Here is a 13,922-nt window from a genome sequence, read left to right on the forward strand (position 1 = left end):
GAAAAGAAACAGTGTTCAAGTTGAAAGCTCTGATGACGATGGCAGTCATTTAGCACATTTACAAGTTCATATAGTTTAAAAGTTCCTTTTAGTCTCAGAAGAATCAAGTGAGGAAATTAGAATCCTGTTAGTGTTATGTTATTATTACCTCTGTCTTGCAAATGAGGAAACCAGGTTCAAGTGTTTTAAATAATCTGTCCAAGGAAAAGCAACAGTGTTTGACTGAAGGACTTGAGCTCCAAATGTGCTTATTTCATACACAAATCCTACATTTACAAATTTTATACATAGTTTCAAAACTGACTGTGTTTGCTGTACCTTTCATAACAGTGCACACTAAAGTTGAAAGGATTATCAAGAGATGATTCAGTTAAGATTTTTTAAAATTAAAATATATTTTCATCTATTGCCCATAAGCCATCTCAATATATTTTGTGGAATGAGATAAGCTATGGATTAAGTAAGCATCAAATAATGAAGTCTAAAATTTAGTAGAAAATTGCTTTTTGGACTTAAAGTTGAAAATTAATATATTTTAATATTAGCATGTATAAAGCACTTTATTTTATTAATTATTAATTACTCCCTGTTCATAATACGTAAGAGAACATTACCAGCAAATAGAAAATGAAGATTTCAACTTTTAGAAAATTTTAGCCCAGAGAAATACTGAAACAGTGGCAAAGAGAGATGTCTTAGCAATAGTCTGATTGGCAGTCCCAATACAAATAGAGCCTGACCTGCGGTAGCGCAGTGGGTAAAAGCATCGACCTGGAACACTGAGGTTGCTGGTTCAAAACCCCGGGCTTCCCTGGTCAAGGCACATATGGGAGTTGATGCTTTCTGTTCCTCCCTCCCTTTTCTCTCTCTCTCTGTCTCCTCTCTCTAAAATGAATAAGTAAAATCTTTAAAAAAATAGATAAATACTTTAAAAAAATACAAATAGATTTGGTTGTACCAGGCCTATAACTCCTATCTCTCCTAGACATTGGAAAGCCCTGAAGTCAGTGTCATCAGGTAAAGCTAGCAGGCTGAGTTATGGCCCTCTCTCTTTTCTGCTATCACCTCCTTTTAATGTTTCCCATAGAATAGTGCATTTGTCTCTTACATAATTCTTTCAGGTAGTAGAATTCTAATGGTGACGTATTCTCCCCCACCCACACATGGCCTTGTTTTAATGCTATTATAGATGATTTAGCTTTTTAAGTGATATCAACAATCTGTCTTTTTCAGTGTCAACAATAAAGTTATGAAGTTAAACTGTTACTCACGTTTTCCCTTCCACATAAATGGGTGATAAGTGGAGTATCCCTCGCATGGAAACATATAGGCTCTCCTGAAAATACTCGATTCATTGTCAAGGGCCTTTCTTGTACCAAAGTCAACTGTCAATCCAGCTTATCAGTGAAGGACTAGAGGCTGCTGCTTTTCTAAGCTATTTCACAAGTGCAGATGTGATACTTTATACAAATCTTTATCTTGAATCCTTAAGCCTTTGTCAATTCCATTGGGTTCTCCTAAGATCTTAGAGGCTAAAAAAAAAATCATTTTCCCCCCTCTTAAATATGAGTTGATATGTCCTTGATAAGTATACTTGCCTACTTAAAATAAATACATCTGTGATTATAACTTAAGAAACAAGATATTCTTGCTTACATTCTTTTTTATCTATACCTTCTTTTCTGTATGCTATTCTTCATATTTCAGAAAAAGTCGCATTTTACTGTCATAAGACTCCTTGAAAAGATTCAGAAAAATATGGGTTTAGTAGAGCTTCAGTTTATCAGAATAGTCCCTATATAATTGTAGAGTTGCCTGCCTATCACTCACATGCCAAAGTCTATTTAAATACTTTTCAGGAAAAATACTTTTAGGGAGGAAAAGTAAGCCATGAGTATAATGTCACTGTTGTGTTGCAAGTATAGTGAAGAATTTGCAGGAATGAGGCAACTTTTTTGTACTTTTAATTAATAATTTTATATTGGACATTTCATCAACTATTTTTGCAATATTCTTGAGTCTTACATTAGCTTGGAGTAATTGCAAAGTAAGATTCACTCCAATAACCCTGTCTTCCATTATAATAGCACATCATCAGTTGTTTTTATAAAAAATCATTTGTTTTAGTACATTAAAACTTACTCTTATAAATATCTGGATTGTGATTATTGTCTTTTAGATTGTCATTTATTGAAGGCAAGCTAGCTATGTAATTTATCTTGCTTTACCTTACATACATGACTGTGTTTATAGTATACATGATCATGTATATAATATACACTTAATAAATAATTTAAATTTTTATATTTTATTTCTGAATTCTGGTTTATTACCTACTTAGTTTATCATATCTCTATAGGTAAAGCTGTGTGCACTTTTTACAATCACTTGGTTAAAATGTTTGTGTTTTTAACAAATTTGAAGTGGTTTTTGACAGACACCTAGACATTCCAGAATCTAATATCAAAATATCAACTTTTTAAAAATAGCCAGAACAACCACTGTTTACTTGTTACTCAAATGATAATCAGCATACACATTTCTGATCAGCAGAGATGGTTATAAAAAAATTTATGCATCTGATATTTTATTTGCTTTAACAATATTAAAGAAGTTCTTAAAGAAGTTCCAGCTCTGTGTTCATAATTTTATAAGACTTACAACCTCAGTATTTCAAATATACTCCAATCGATAGGGCAGATCACTGAAGAGGTCAACACAGTCCCATTAGCCATAGGACACTGAGGAGCATTTTAATCAGTAATGTGATGGGTCTTTCTCTCAGATGATGGTGAATTTCTGCTAAAGCCCATTGGATTCATTGGTTATTAGGTGACACCAGACACATGCAAAATACTGGCTACTAGAGTGGCAGTGAATGCTAAATATCCTTGTACTCTATAATTTAATGTATATTTTAATGAAGTGAACAGTGAGATTCCTGACAGGCATCAGCAACTTTGAAATACTGTCTTCCAAATTTCTCATACAGTTTGAAAGTAATGAGATTTGTTTCATAAAGTGATGAAATTTATGCCATAAATTACCTCCAAAAGAAGAATGCTTCTTAAAGCAGAATCTTTTCCTTGGTAGAGATCAGACTTTACATAGTTGTTTAATTGAAAGTTTTTGCTAAAGCAATCAGTTATCTTCTTTTCGGTAACTTTTGCCAATTATCAAAGAATTAAAGCATGTGGTATCCAAAACCTCATATCCCATGATCAGAAAGCAAGTCATTGATACCATCAGCATGCTAAAACTTGGCTATATCTTGTTTATTTATGTATTCCTTCCATCAGCCATCAACAATATTCACAGAACGCTTTTTAGAAATCAAGTTTTGTTTCTCAGAATATGCAGAATGTGTTAGGTAAGACTTTGCATACTAACCTGTCCTTTAGGAAAATAGACATGTTTAAAATCAGGGCTTTTTTCTAAAAAGTATTTTATAGTATGCTAAAGTAATCCTGTTTAATAAAGAAACCTCTAAACTTGACACACATTACAAAATGAGCTAGCTTTCTTCAGACTCTCTAGCAACTCCTCTGCATGTATTCTAGTCCTAAATTAAGTTACATAGTATTTTCTAGTGCAATAAAAGTCTACAATCATCGACTAGATAGTCTAGTCAATGGAGTGCTTGAAGATTGTCTTACCTTGTGATCCACACGATAGATATTATTAAAGTCAAATTGCCTTTAGAGAGTGGGTTTATGTTCACTGCCATAATATTAAAACTCAAATAGTTATTTCCTGACTTATAGTCAGAAACCTTTCTCCCTAAAGTGCCCTGAACACAGATGAAGCTGCCCAGAAATACGGTTTTAACAAATAAGAAAACATAAATATGCATAAGTGATTATGCATCTGTTAACAACAATTTATTGAGTATCATGTGTTAGTACCTCTTCTTAGTGCTGAGAATATAGCAATGAACAATATACTATATAAGAAGTTAATTATCTATAAGGAAGACAGATAAAAATAAAGTATAAACAAATGTCTAAGATAATTTCATGAACTGATGAAAGCTCTGAATGGACCACGTGACCAGGTGATGATGGAGGAGAGTTGGGACAGACCTCCCTGGAGAGAGAGGGCATTGGAGTTGACATTTAAATGATGAGACTGCAGGAAAATAAAGTGAGTTTGTTGCTTTTTTTTTTTTCTGAGTGATTTTTAATGGTCATTTTAACAATTTGTAATTATTCTTTATCTTGAGTCTTCTAATAATTTCAATGTGTTCCTGGCATAATTCATTCTATTAATTCATAAATACTTCCCCACCAAACCAAGTTCATAAAATTTTATTATAACCACCTCTGAAATCAGATTATACTTTGAATAAGAGATATAACCTAAATATTCTTTTTTAAATAGTCTTATGCTTCCAAATTTATACTTTTTGAATTTTTTCAGAAAGCCATCACATGATGATGATGATGGTTAGAATATGCTTTACATATTTCTATTTATGTAAATTATTGTGGTGCCTCACAGTAACACTGTGAAGTTTGTAATACTGTTATTCCCATTTTATAGATTAAGAAAGGTTATGTAATTTCCCCAAGATTCCCAGCTACTAAGTAAGCATTTAATATTAAAGCTCTCCCTAGCCAGTGGCTCAATGGATAGAGTGTTGGTCTGACATATGAATGCCCTGGGTTTGATCCCTGGTCAAAATGCACAGGAGAAGTGAACATGTACTTCTTCTCCACTTTCTCTCCCCCATTCTCTATCTCTTCCCCTCCTACAGCTAGTGGCTCAATTGGTTTGAGCATGGTCCTGGGTACTGAGGATAGCTCTAATGGAGTGCATCAGCCTCAGGCACTTAAAATAGCTTAGTACTTGAGCATCAGCCTTAGATGGCGTTGCCAAGTGGATCCTGTTTAGGACAAAAATGAGAGTCTCACTATCTCCCCTCCTCTCTCTCATACACACACAAAAAGACTAGAACTCAAGTACCATAATTATAGAGTTACAGAGAACTTGCTTTTAACCACAATACCACAACTAACCAAACAAAGCCAACTATCAATAAGTGAAATATTTTTCCTAATTTAGAGTTCCTCACCTTATATGAATAATGTTATTTTAAACTTCACCAAATTAAAATAGGAAGCAATGCTACTACGACCCTTGTCACTTTTAGGTTTGAATTCATATAATAAATCTTATGGATTGTTATCATTTTCTCCTGGGCACTCTACAAACAATGTCAGTAATGTTTACCACATAAATAACGATGCCATGATGTACTATGGACCAAACATGCAGGCTTTCCTCAGTGTGGATACAAAATACAAATTAAATGTGCATTTTTAATAAACATTTGGAAAATTCTATGTGACCAGTCTAGAAAAACATGTTCTAATAACTCTGTGGTAGTTTCCAAATTTTTTATAAAGAACATTTTTGACAATTTTCAAGAGTTAGTCATTTATTCCAGTAATTAAGTTACTGGTTCTCATTCTACTTTTTCCATTTTAAAACATAATGGAGGCCTGACCTGTGGTGGCGCAGTGGATAAAGCGTCAACCTGGAAGTGCTGAGGTCGCCGGTTTGAAACTCTGGGCTTTCCTGGTCAAGGCACATATGGGAGTTGATGCTTCCAACTCCTCCCCCCTTCTCTCTCTCTGTCTCTCATCTCTCTCTCTCTCTCTCTCTCTCTCTGTATCTCCCTCTCCTCTCTAAAATGAATAAATAAATTAAAAAAATAAAAGTGTCCCTATACATAAATTTAAAAAAAAAAAAAAAAAAAAACATAATGGAGCATACAACAGTTTCCAGGATTCTGTACCTCTCCTCCAGTTTACTAAGAATCCTCAAAAATCACATTGGAATTTTAGCTTCAAGGTCTTTAGAAGTCAACCACTTTGAAAATATGTAATATGTATTGCCATGTTTCCATTCTAATACCAAGGGAAAATTTTGGATTCCAGTCACCTAAATCAATATTTAAGAAAGAACCTCTTTTTACTCTATTAATTATATATTATAAAAACAAACTTTGAAAATTGGGGGCAGCTGGGACAACATTTGGATTTGTCATGCAAATATATTCAGTGATAACAGGAGCTACAGATAAAAGCAAGGTTTCTGCTTAAACAGGGCCCCATATTAGATATTCAAGACACTAAGCTGAAGGTGTAGTGATTCATAACAGACTTATACTCAAATCATCAAATATATACATACAGTAACAAATTAACTTGACCACTAAATCTAATTTTAATTAAGGTTTCTGTAAAGGTATATACAATGAATGTTACTTATTTTCCAGAGCTTTTGTGAAAGTAAAATATTCTTTGACATTTCTTAGAGAAAGATTTGCTTCATATAAAATTTCAGAATGGTATCATTTAATCATCTTACCAAATCTCTAGCTGACTAAAGCCATGTACTAGACATAATTACACATGTGCCTCTGCATAAAGCTAGTAAGGATAACTTTTCCCAAGTTCTTATTTTTGCATACTCTAAGGATAGATTTATTGTTTAATCTGTAGTTTTACAGGGACATTTTAGATTTCATCTATAGTTTTTATATTGAAGAGCCTGATAAAATGAAATCTGTAACCAGCTCAGTGCTTAAGATATAAAGATTTAGTCAAAGCACCAACCTTTTAGGGTATTATGCTGTTTTGTGGGGAGGGTGTCTCAAATGTGAACTTGATATCAAAGTAGAATACTGACATCTGCTAGGAAACTTCTCAGTGGATAAGCAATGTGTTTTCAGAAGTGCAGGGGAAATCAGGCCATTGAAGGAAGTCAAGTTGGGCAAGAAAACAATGGTGTCCGAACTGGTGAGCTTTTAAAAGAGGATGGCAAGGGACAGAGGGTCTACAGCGGGAAGTCAGTGGGTTCAGTTTGATGGACTGTTAAGAGGAAGAAGAGGGAGGCATGTGAAGGCTTAAAATGAGAAGAAATAGACTGAAACAGAAACATGATTTGAAAAAAAATTGAGTGAAAAGAAAAAAATATCACATCTTTCAGAGAAGAGATTGTGGGTCAGGAAGGAACATATGAATATGGCATATGAATAAAGCCAGATTCAGGGAAAATTAGAAAGATGTTAATGGCTAGGGTGACATTTTTATTTTCCTAATTAATGTTTTTTATTATTCAAAATTCTTCAAAAACCCAGGCATTAAAATAAATTAAAAACAAGTCTACTTTTATTAGGAAGCCTTGTACCCTTGCTGTTACTCAAAGCTGTTACTCAGGCTTCCAGGACACACACATTTAGCCCCCACTGACTTCAGGCAGATGCCCCAGGACCAGTAGTACTTTTCTCAGACACACACGAGTGTGACTATAAGGCTTCAAGGCTGGAAGACGTCAAACTTCAAGAACGTGAGCCTCATGGCAGCCTAACTTCAGCCTACTATAAATTTCTCCTAATTCACAGCTGCAGAAGGTCAAAAAGCTCTGTGGCTCCATAATAACCTCGTTATTCATTTACTACCCCACTTAGTGAAATCGCCTTCTTAGCAGGAAATATCTATTGTCTAAAAATCAATTATTTAGTTGCTAATGGTTATTCTTGAGGATTTGATCTGCATGAAGAAGTGTACAAATCACTGAAAAATAAACTATTCAGATGAGAGTGCAGAGAATATCAATTCTTGCTATCCACATAGCTGTACGGTATTGCGATTAGACTACCTAGATCCAAATCCTGCCTCTGCCTCCTACTGCCTCTAGTGCCTGGGAAAGCCACTGAACCTGTCAGCCTGTATCCTCATCTGTGAGATGGAGAAATAACAAATCTTCTTTCACAGAGTAACTACAAGAAATAAGTAAGTTGATAGAGGTAAATTGCTTGACCTTGTACCCAGAATTTAATAATGCTCAAAAACATTTGAATTAGAATGGTATTCTTTACCAGTCTGTGTTGGGAATCATATAGTCTACCAAATCTTTCTCAAAGACCATAGTTACTTTGAGGTCAACACTTGCACGGGAACCTTTAGAGGGTCTTTGGGAATTTTTTTTTTTAATAATTTTATTTTTTTGAATGGGGTGACATCAATAAATCAGGATACATATATTCAAAGATAACAAGTCCAGGTTATCTTGTCGTTCAATTATGTTGCATACCCACCACCCAAAGTCAGATTGTCCTCTGTCACCTTCTATCTTGTTTTCTTTGTGCCCCTCCCCACCCCCTTTCCCTCTCCCATTCCCCCCTCCCCCCGTAATCACCACACTCTTATCAATGTCTCTTAGTTTCACTATTATGTCCCACCTACGTATGGAATAATACAGTTCCTGGTTTTTTCTGATTTACTTATTTCGCTTCGTATCATGTTATCAAGATCCCACCATTTTGCTGTAAATTTAACACCAGAATCAGCTCACTAAAGTTGCACAGATCAGCACCTCCTTCAGCAAGGACCAGCAAGAATAAATGGTCACAGCTGTGGGAGGGCAGGGTGTGGAAGCAATGATAATAGCAGCTCCTTTTTTTCTCATATTAGCAAGAAATGCAGGCCAAGTTCTTGCTGTACTTTTAGAAGGCTATGCAAAACCACTTCTTTGCAATTAACCAAGGAAAGGGGATGCCTTCTGACAATTTTGCTTAGGGATGTAAGATATCACAATGGACCAGAATAGCAGCAAGAATTTCCATGTCTCCCACTGCTTCCTCGTTAAACATTTTCTCCATCAAATAATATGCTGTGGTAGCAAGGTTTTCCTTCATGTACTTAGACAATCTAATACATTCTTCTGAAATACATAACACAACTCACCATACATATAGTAAAGAGCTTAACTCTACCCTTCAGCAAACTTATTAACCTTGATTAGAAATAGCAATACTTTTCTCACAGATTCTATGGCCACTTCTCTTATTCCTACTAAATTTGAAAGTAAAATAATTAATTGAAAACTGGATTACCATTCTTCAAGCAGAAAGCAAATATAAAATCAATGGAAATATATATATAGTTAAAAGATTTCCCACCCCTCCAGACTGCCTGAGTTTGGGATCACTGATATTACCCAAATTTTCAGGTTCAAGAAGGAACAAGAGCTGACAGTGGTTATGGACAGTAGTCACTGAGGCAAAGGCAAAAAAGGGCTTCAACTAATACAATCTGGAAGGGAGGGGCTGTGGCCTAAGGTTGGAGGCAGAATTATATGGAAACAAAAGACTTAATTGGAGAAGTATAGACCTGTGTAACTTCCAAGACCTTCAAGTTGTCCTTCTAGAATTCTAAACCCTTGAAATATGAAAAAAGAAGGCTAGAACTTGTAAAGACTGTGAAAGTCATAGAGTGGCCACAGCTTGAGATTATTTGTGGTGTAGGCAGTTTCTGAAAGGAAATAGAATCTTCAACTCGCTCTTGGTCGGTAAGTACTTTGAATCCAAAAAATTGCTTTCTGATTTTTTTTTTCTTTTCTTTTTCAATTACAATTTACATTCAATTTATTTTTCCCCCTAAGTTAATAACTTTTTACTTCTATATTTAAAGTCTTTGACTCTCAAAGAGTGGCTTTTTAAGTCAATGGATTTTAGGTCATTCATGAAAGCAAGCAGGCAAGATTCAAGGTATTCACTAAATCTTTCAAGAGGCAGTACCTGGATGTTTGGATCCCAAACGCAATCTCCTGTAACATTCTCATTGAAAAAAAAATACCATTTAGATCCTGAGTTAGCTTGAAAAAAGGAGTTCGTAACAAAGAATAAGAATGGCCATTTGCCATTTTCTTCTTTCTCAGTAATTTTCTTAGGAAGGAAAATGACAAATGGCAAAAAGACTTATTTCACATGTTCCATTCTCATTCCTCTTTACCAGAGGAAGGCAGAACAATCAGCACATCTGGAAACCAAAGCAGGAGGTGACATGCTAGTTGCCCAAAAATTTCTTTGGAAAGTAGGAACATAGACAGGGAAAGTCATACATGAGCACCCCGTTGCTCAAGGCAACTTGAGCTACATATGGCAACCTACCATGACGTGGACATCCAGGTTGCCTTCTACTGGGGAAGAATGATCATACTCGTGGGAAATGGAGTTAATATAGTAAAACCGATATAAACACTAATGTTTTGTCTTCTGACAGCATTTGAATGTGCAAGTATTAAGTTATAGGAGAAAAGGGGCTAATTTTAGATTTGTTCCTAGCCCTCTCCATGTGAATGGTGTCGCTGTGAGCCCAGCAATGAAGTTCACTGTGTTGTAGCAGACTGCGCAGTTCCTGAGTGTGTCAACCCAGTCTATGAACCAGAACAATGTTGTCCTGTCTGCAAAAATGGTAAGACCATACTGCATTAGCTTTCAAAGAGGGGTTAGTGCAAAATACAGATACTTCACCAATGCACACCATTCAATGCAAGAGCCCTTCAAGACCTGCCTATGGTGTTTCAAAATGGGTGTGGCCAATTTTTATATTCTTATCCCATTCTAAAGTGAAATAAACTGGCAAGGGTGAATCAGAAAGCTTTCCATCTGGGGAACTAAAGCTCTTATAAGCTGACTTTGTTGTGATGCCTACTATTGATTGTTGATTTATAAGGAGGATATTGGAAAGTGTACGTACCACCTTTTCGTAGTGACTGAATTTCTGTCTTCCGGCAGCTGTGAAGCAGTTGACCTCATTTCGTAGTGCATAACCCAGAAGAGAGAGGATAATTGCCAAGTATTTTGCTTTTGGCATAGATAAGACTTCAGGTTTAAAGTTATCAAAGAAATGCAAATTTCGATTATTAATGCACTTAAGTTGAAGTAAGAAAAGACTAGAAAGCTTAGGACTTTTATTCTAGGTTTTCATTAAAATGGAATCTTGCTCTCATAGCAATTGCAGTAGAAGGGAATTTGTTTTAGAAGATGATGGCTTTCTTTTGGCCCCCATGGAATGAAGAGGTAGAAAGGATTCCAGTATGCTAATCACCCCAAGTCAAGGTGATGCCGCAAAGAAGACAATGCAGTGCGACTGAACCACAATTGCACGTCAACAAGCCAACATCATACTCTTTCTACTGGTCATATTTTACCAGAAATTAAGCTTTGCTAGGTAACACTCCATGAACGTCCCCTCTTTGCATTAATATCTCCTTGAAAAAGTGGTTCTAGCTTTTAATAAAGCTGAGGTCACTGATGCCAAATCCCTACACCCTTTCTTAAGTTAAGTTAACAGTGCTCATCTTCCTCTACATACTACTTCTTTTGTACGGAATTTTGCGTGATGTGAGTTCACATACTAATCTTTAACTTGGCAGAATTGTCATTAGTAAAGAGAGCTATCAGGTTATTTAGTTAAAGAAAACTCAAAAGCAGCTCTGCTTGTTTTTATAGTATTTTTATATTTTGGTATCCTCTCAAAGGACTTGTCACGAATCCTATGACATTTTTCCAGACACAGTCTTTACTCTTTCTGATTGTATAAACCGCATTGAGTTCAATATATAACTGCTCACCTGCTTCTGTTGTTCTTCTTATCCCTCCTACCCAACTGACCTGTGTCGCAGTGACCATCTCTCTGGCTTAGACTGTGGAAATAGATATAGTCCTGAAGTTCTAATCTATCAAAGATAGGCAAAGATGTAAAATGTAAGACTTTATATATTTTTTAAAAGATTTTCAAGAAATTGGAAAAGATACAGGGAGAACCAAAAGATGATTTAATGGTTGGAAAATAGGACCTATGAGGACAGACTAAAGGAGTTAGCATAATTTGTCCTGGAGAAGAGAAAGCTCACGGGAAACCTAACTGTCATGAAGTATATGAATGGTTAGTCTAAAGTGGAAGGGGACCTGTTATTTTTCATTTTCTCCAAGGACAGAAGGAAGAAAAAATCAGCTACCTAATCAATCTTTAAAAATAGGATTGACACATCTTTGAAGGAACACTGTTTTGTTTTGTTTTTTCTAGAAGCAACTGTCTAAATGGGTTCTTGAGGATCCTCTCTTCCCTAAGTGGCCCTGGTTGGCTTTGCTTTCACACTTAGGGTAAACAAAATTATGCTTACAGTTAAAAACTCTTGTCTGAATATACAGTACTCACAGAATTAAAGCACATGAGACCATACATTTAAAATACAAGTTTTGCATATGCACCTGCACATCATCCTAGCTACCTCACATCAAAGCCTATAATATATCCAGAGTTAATTTCTATGTCAAATGTTAAATCAACCACTACAAGCTAGTCACACTTAATTTGATGTCACCCAAGATGATCTTATTTCTCTGTATTATGTGCCAGGGTAGGGATTTGTCTTCAAATGAAGACTTTGTTGTATAAAAACATATAATGAATGGACTTTAATTGTTCAGTTAATCTGTTAATGAATTAGTAATCCAGTAATATTCCTGAAGAACATATGTTGATAGAACAAGATATATTAGTAAAGTTTTTTCCAATTTTTGATCACGAAGCAGTATAAAGCAACCACTTCTGTTCCCTTTTGCCATTTTCAAGCAATCTTTTACTTTTTTAAATAAGAGAAATGAACCTAACTTAGAATCAGTAGAAACACTACCTTATCGCACTATAAATTATATTATCTTTTTTATTATTCAATTCCAGAATTAGTCATTTATGTCCCAAGGTAAAGAATAATCATTGTCAAAAGAAGAGCATATTAAGGGCCACTAGAGAATCCTTATGACAAACAGTGTTACAAATATTTTTATTGCGACAACAGGCTGCTCTCATTGGAAAGCTAGCCCAGAAAACAGAAACAGATGACCCATGTATTTAAAAAGTAGGGGGAAATAGATGTTTATTATCACAACATGTAACTGGAACAACTTCTTAAATTTTCAAACAATAAACCTATCTCATTCTATATGACAAAACCAATTTGTCCATTATAACATAAACTATGTTTAAAGTGTGCTATTTTCTTACATTAAAAAAAGATAAAAATCTACTCTGTAGATTCAAGGTAGAGGCATTATTCTTGTTTTGTAAACAGTCCTACAACATTTCTAACATTTTAAAAATCTTCATAAATATTGAAAATTTTCAGTTTGCATAAATGCTGATTATCTTGGCTGCCAAAAAGTTTCCTTTTGCATGCTAAATTTTTTCTGCCTTCTTGAATTATAATTTACCAAAAGCAAGAGGCATTAAAGATAGGAAGTAAAAGTTTAAAGCAATAGGATCTACCATATCTAACGTTAAAACAATATTCAGCTAATATTAAAATCTTTCTTCTCAGTTTATTTAAAGGCAAACAAAGCAAAGAAGTACAATGACATGTAGTTTTCCAGAAAACAGCAGTTGCCAATGAGAATATAATTATCTTTAGATACAAATATTTTTTAAAATATTATAAAGAGAAAGATAATATGCTCCCTAGATAAGCAGTGATATTAATTCTCTATAATATCATTTTTAAGAATAAATTTAAAGACACATACTTCTAATAAATTTTTAAGGATGTTACAAAAAAAAGAAACAATCCTTTAATTTTCTGGTCTCAATGATGACCTCAAGCAAGATTTTCAGTGGTTATCAATGGATGTAGCCAAGCCACAAAATATATACTCCATCCAATTAAAGTTAGTTTATCTCCAAATAAGAACATCTTAATTTAGTCTGAATAAAGTAAAAACATTAAGGAAAGAAGAGAGTGGCTGGGCACGCACAAACCAGGAGTTTGTTTTCATTTGGGGAAAATGGGGGGATTGACACAGGAATTTATTGTTTCTAAAAATATTATTAAGCATCTTATTCTCCCCCACCAGACATCTGCAAGAGCTAGTAATCCAAATGCTTCCCAAATATGACTTTTCTATATGGTTTATCTTTCCCCAAGATGGTATATCTTTGGCCTATATTTCGGCCCCAATTAATGAATACTTTTAATGGGGTTTTGGTTTATTTGTTTTTTAATATGGAAACAAAATAAATTAGCACAACATCTGCTTAAAAATATTCTACATTGGAGTATCTTTAAAATAT

At 34.7% G+C, this 13,922-nt stretch overlaps 1 protein-coding gene across 1 annotated transcript in view; it reads left to right on the top strand.

Annotated features, from left to right (window-relative positions):
• VWC2L (von Willebrand factor C domain containing 2 like) overlaps window positions 1-13,922 on the top strand; it is a 178,309-nt gene that overhangs the window by 16,904 nt on the left and 147,483 nt on the right. The window contains exon 3 of the mRNA XM_066345906.1: window positions 10,136-10,265. Within this exon, the coding sequence (XP_066202003.1) occupies window positions 10,136-10,265 (130 nt within the window). The remainder of the gene's footprint in view (window positions 1-10,135; window positions 10,266-13,922) is intronic.

Source organism: Saccopteryx leptura, chromosome 7 (genome assembly GCF_036850995.1).
Source record: "Saccopteryx leptura isolate mSacLep1 chromosome 7, mSacLep1_pri_phased_curated, whole genome shotgun sequence".
Taxonomy (NCBI): Eukaryota; Metazoa; Chordata; class Mammalia; order Chiroptera; family Emballonuridae; genus Saccopteryx; species Saccopteryx leptura.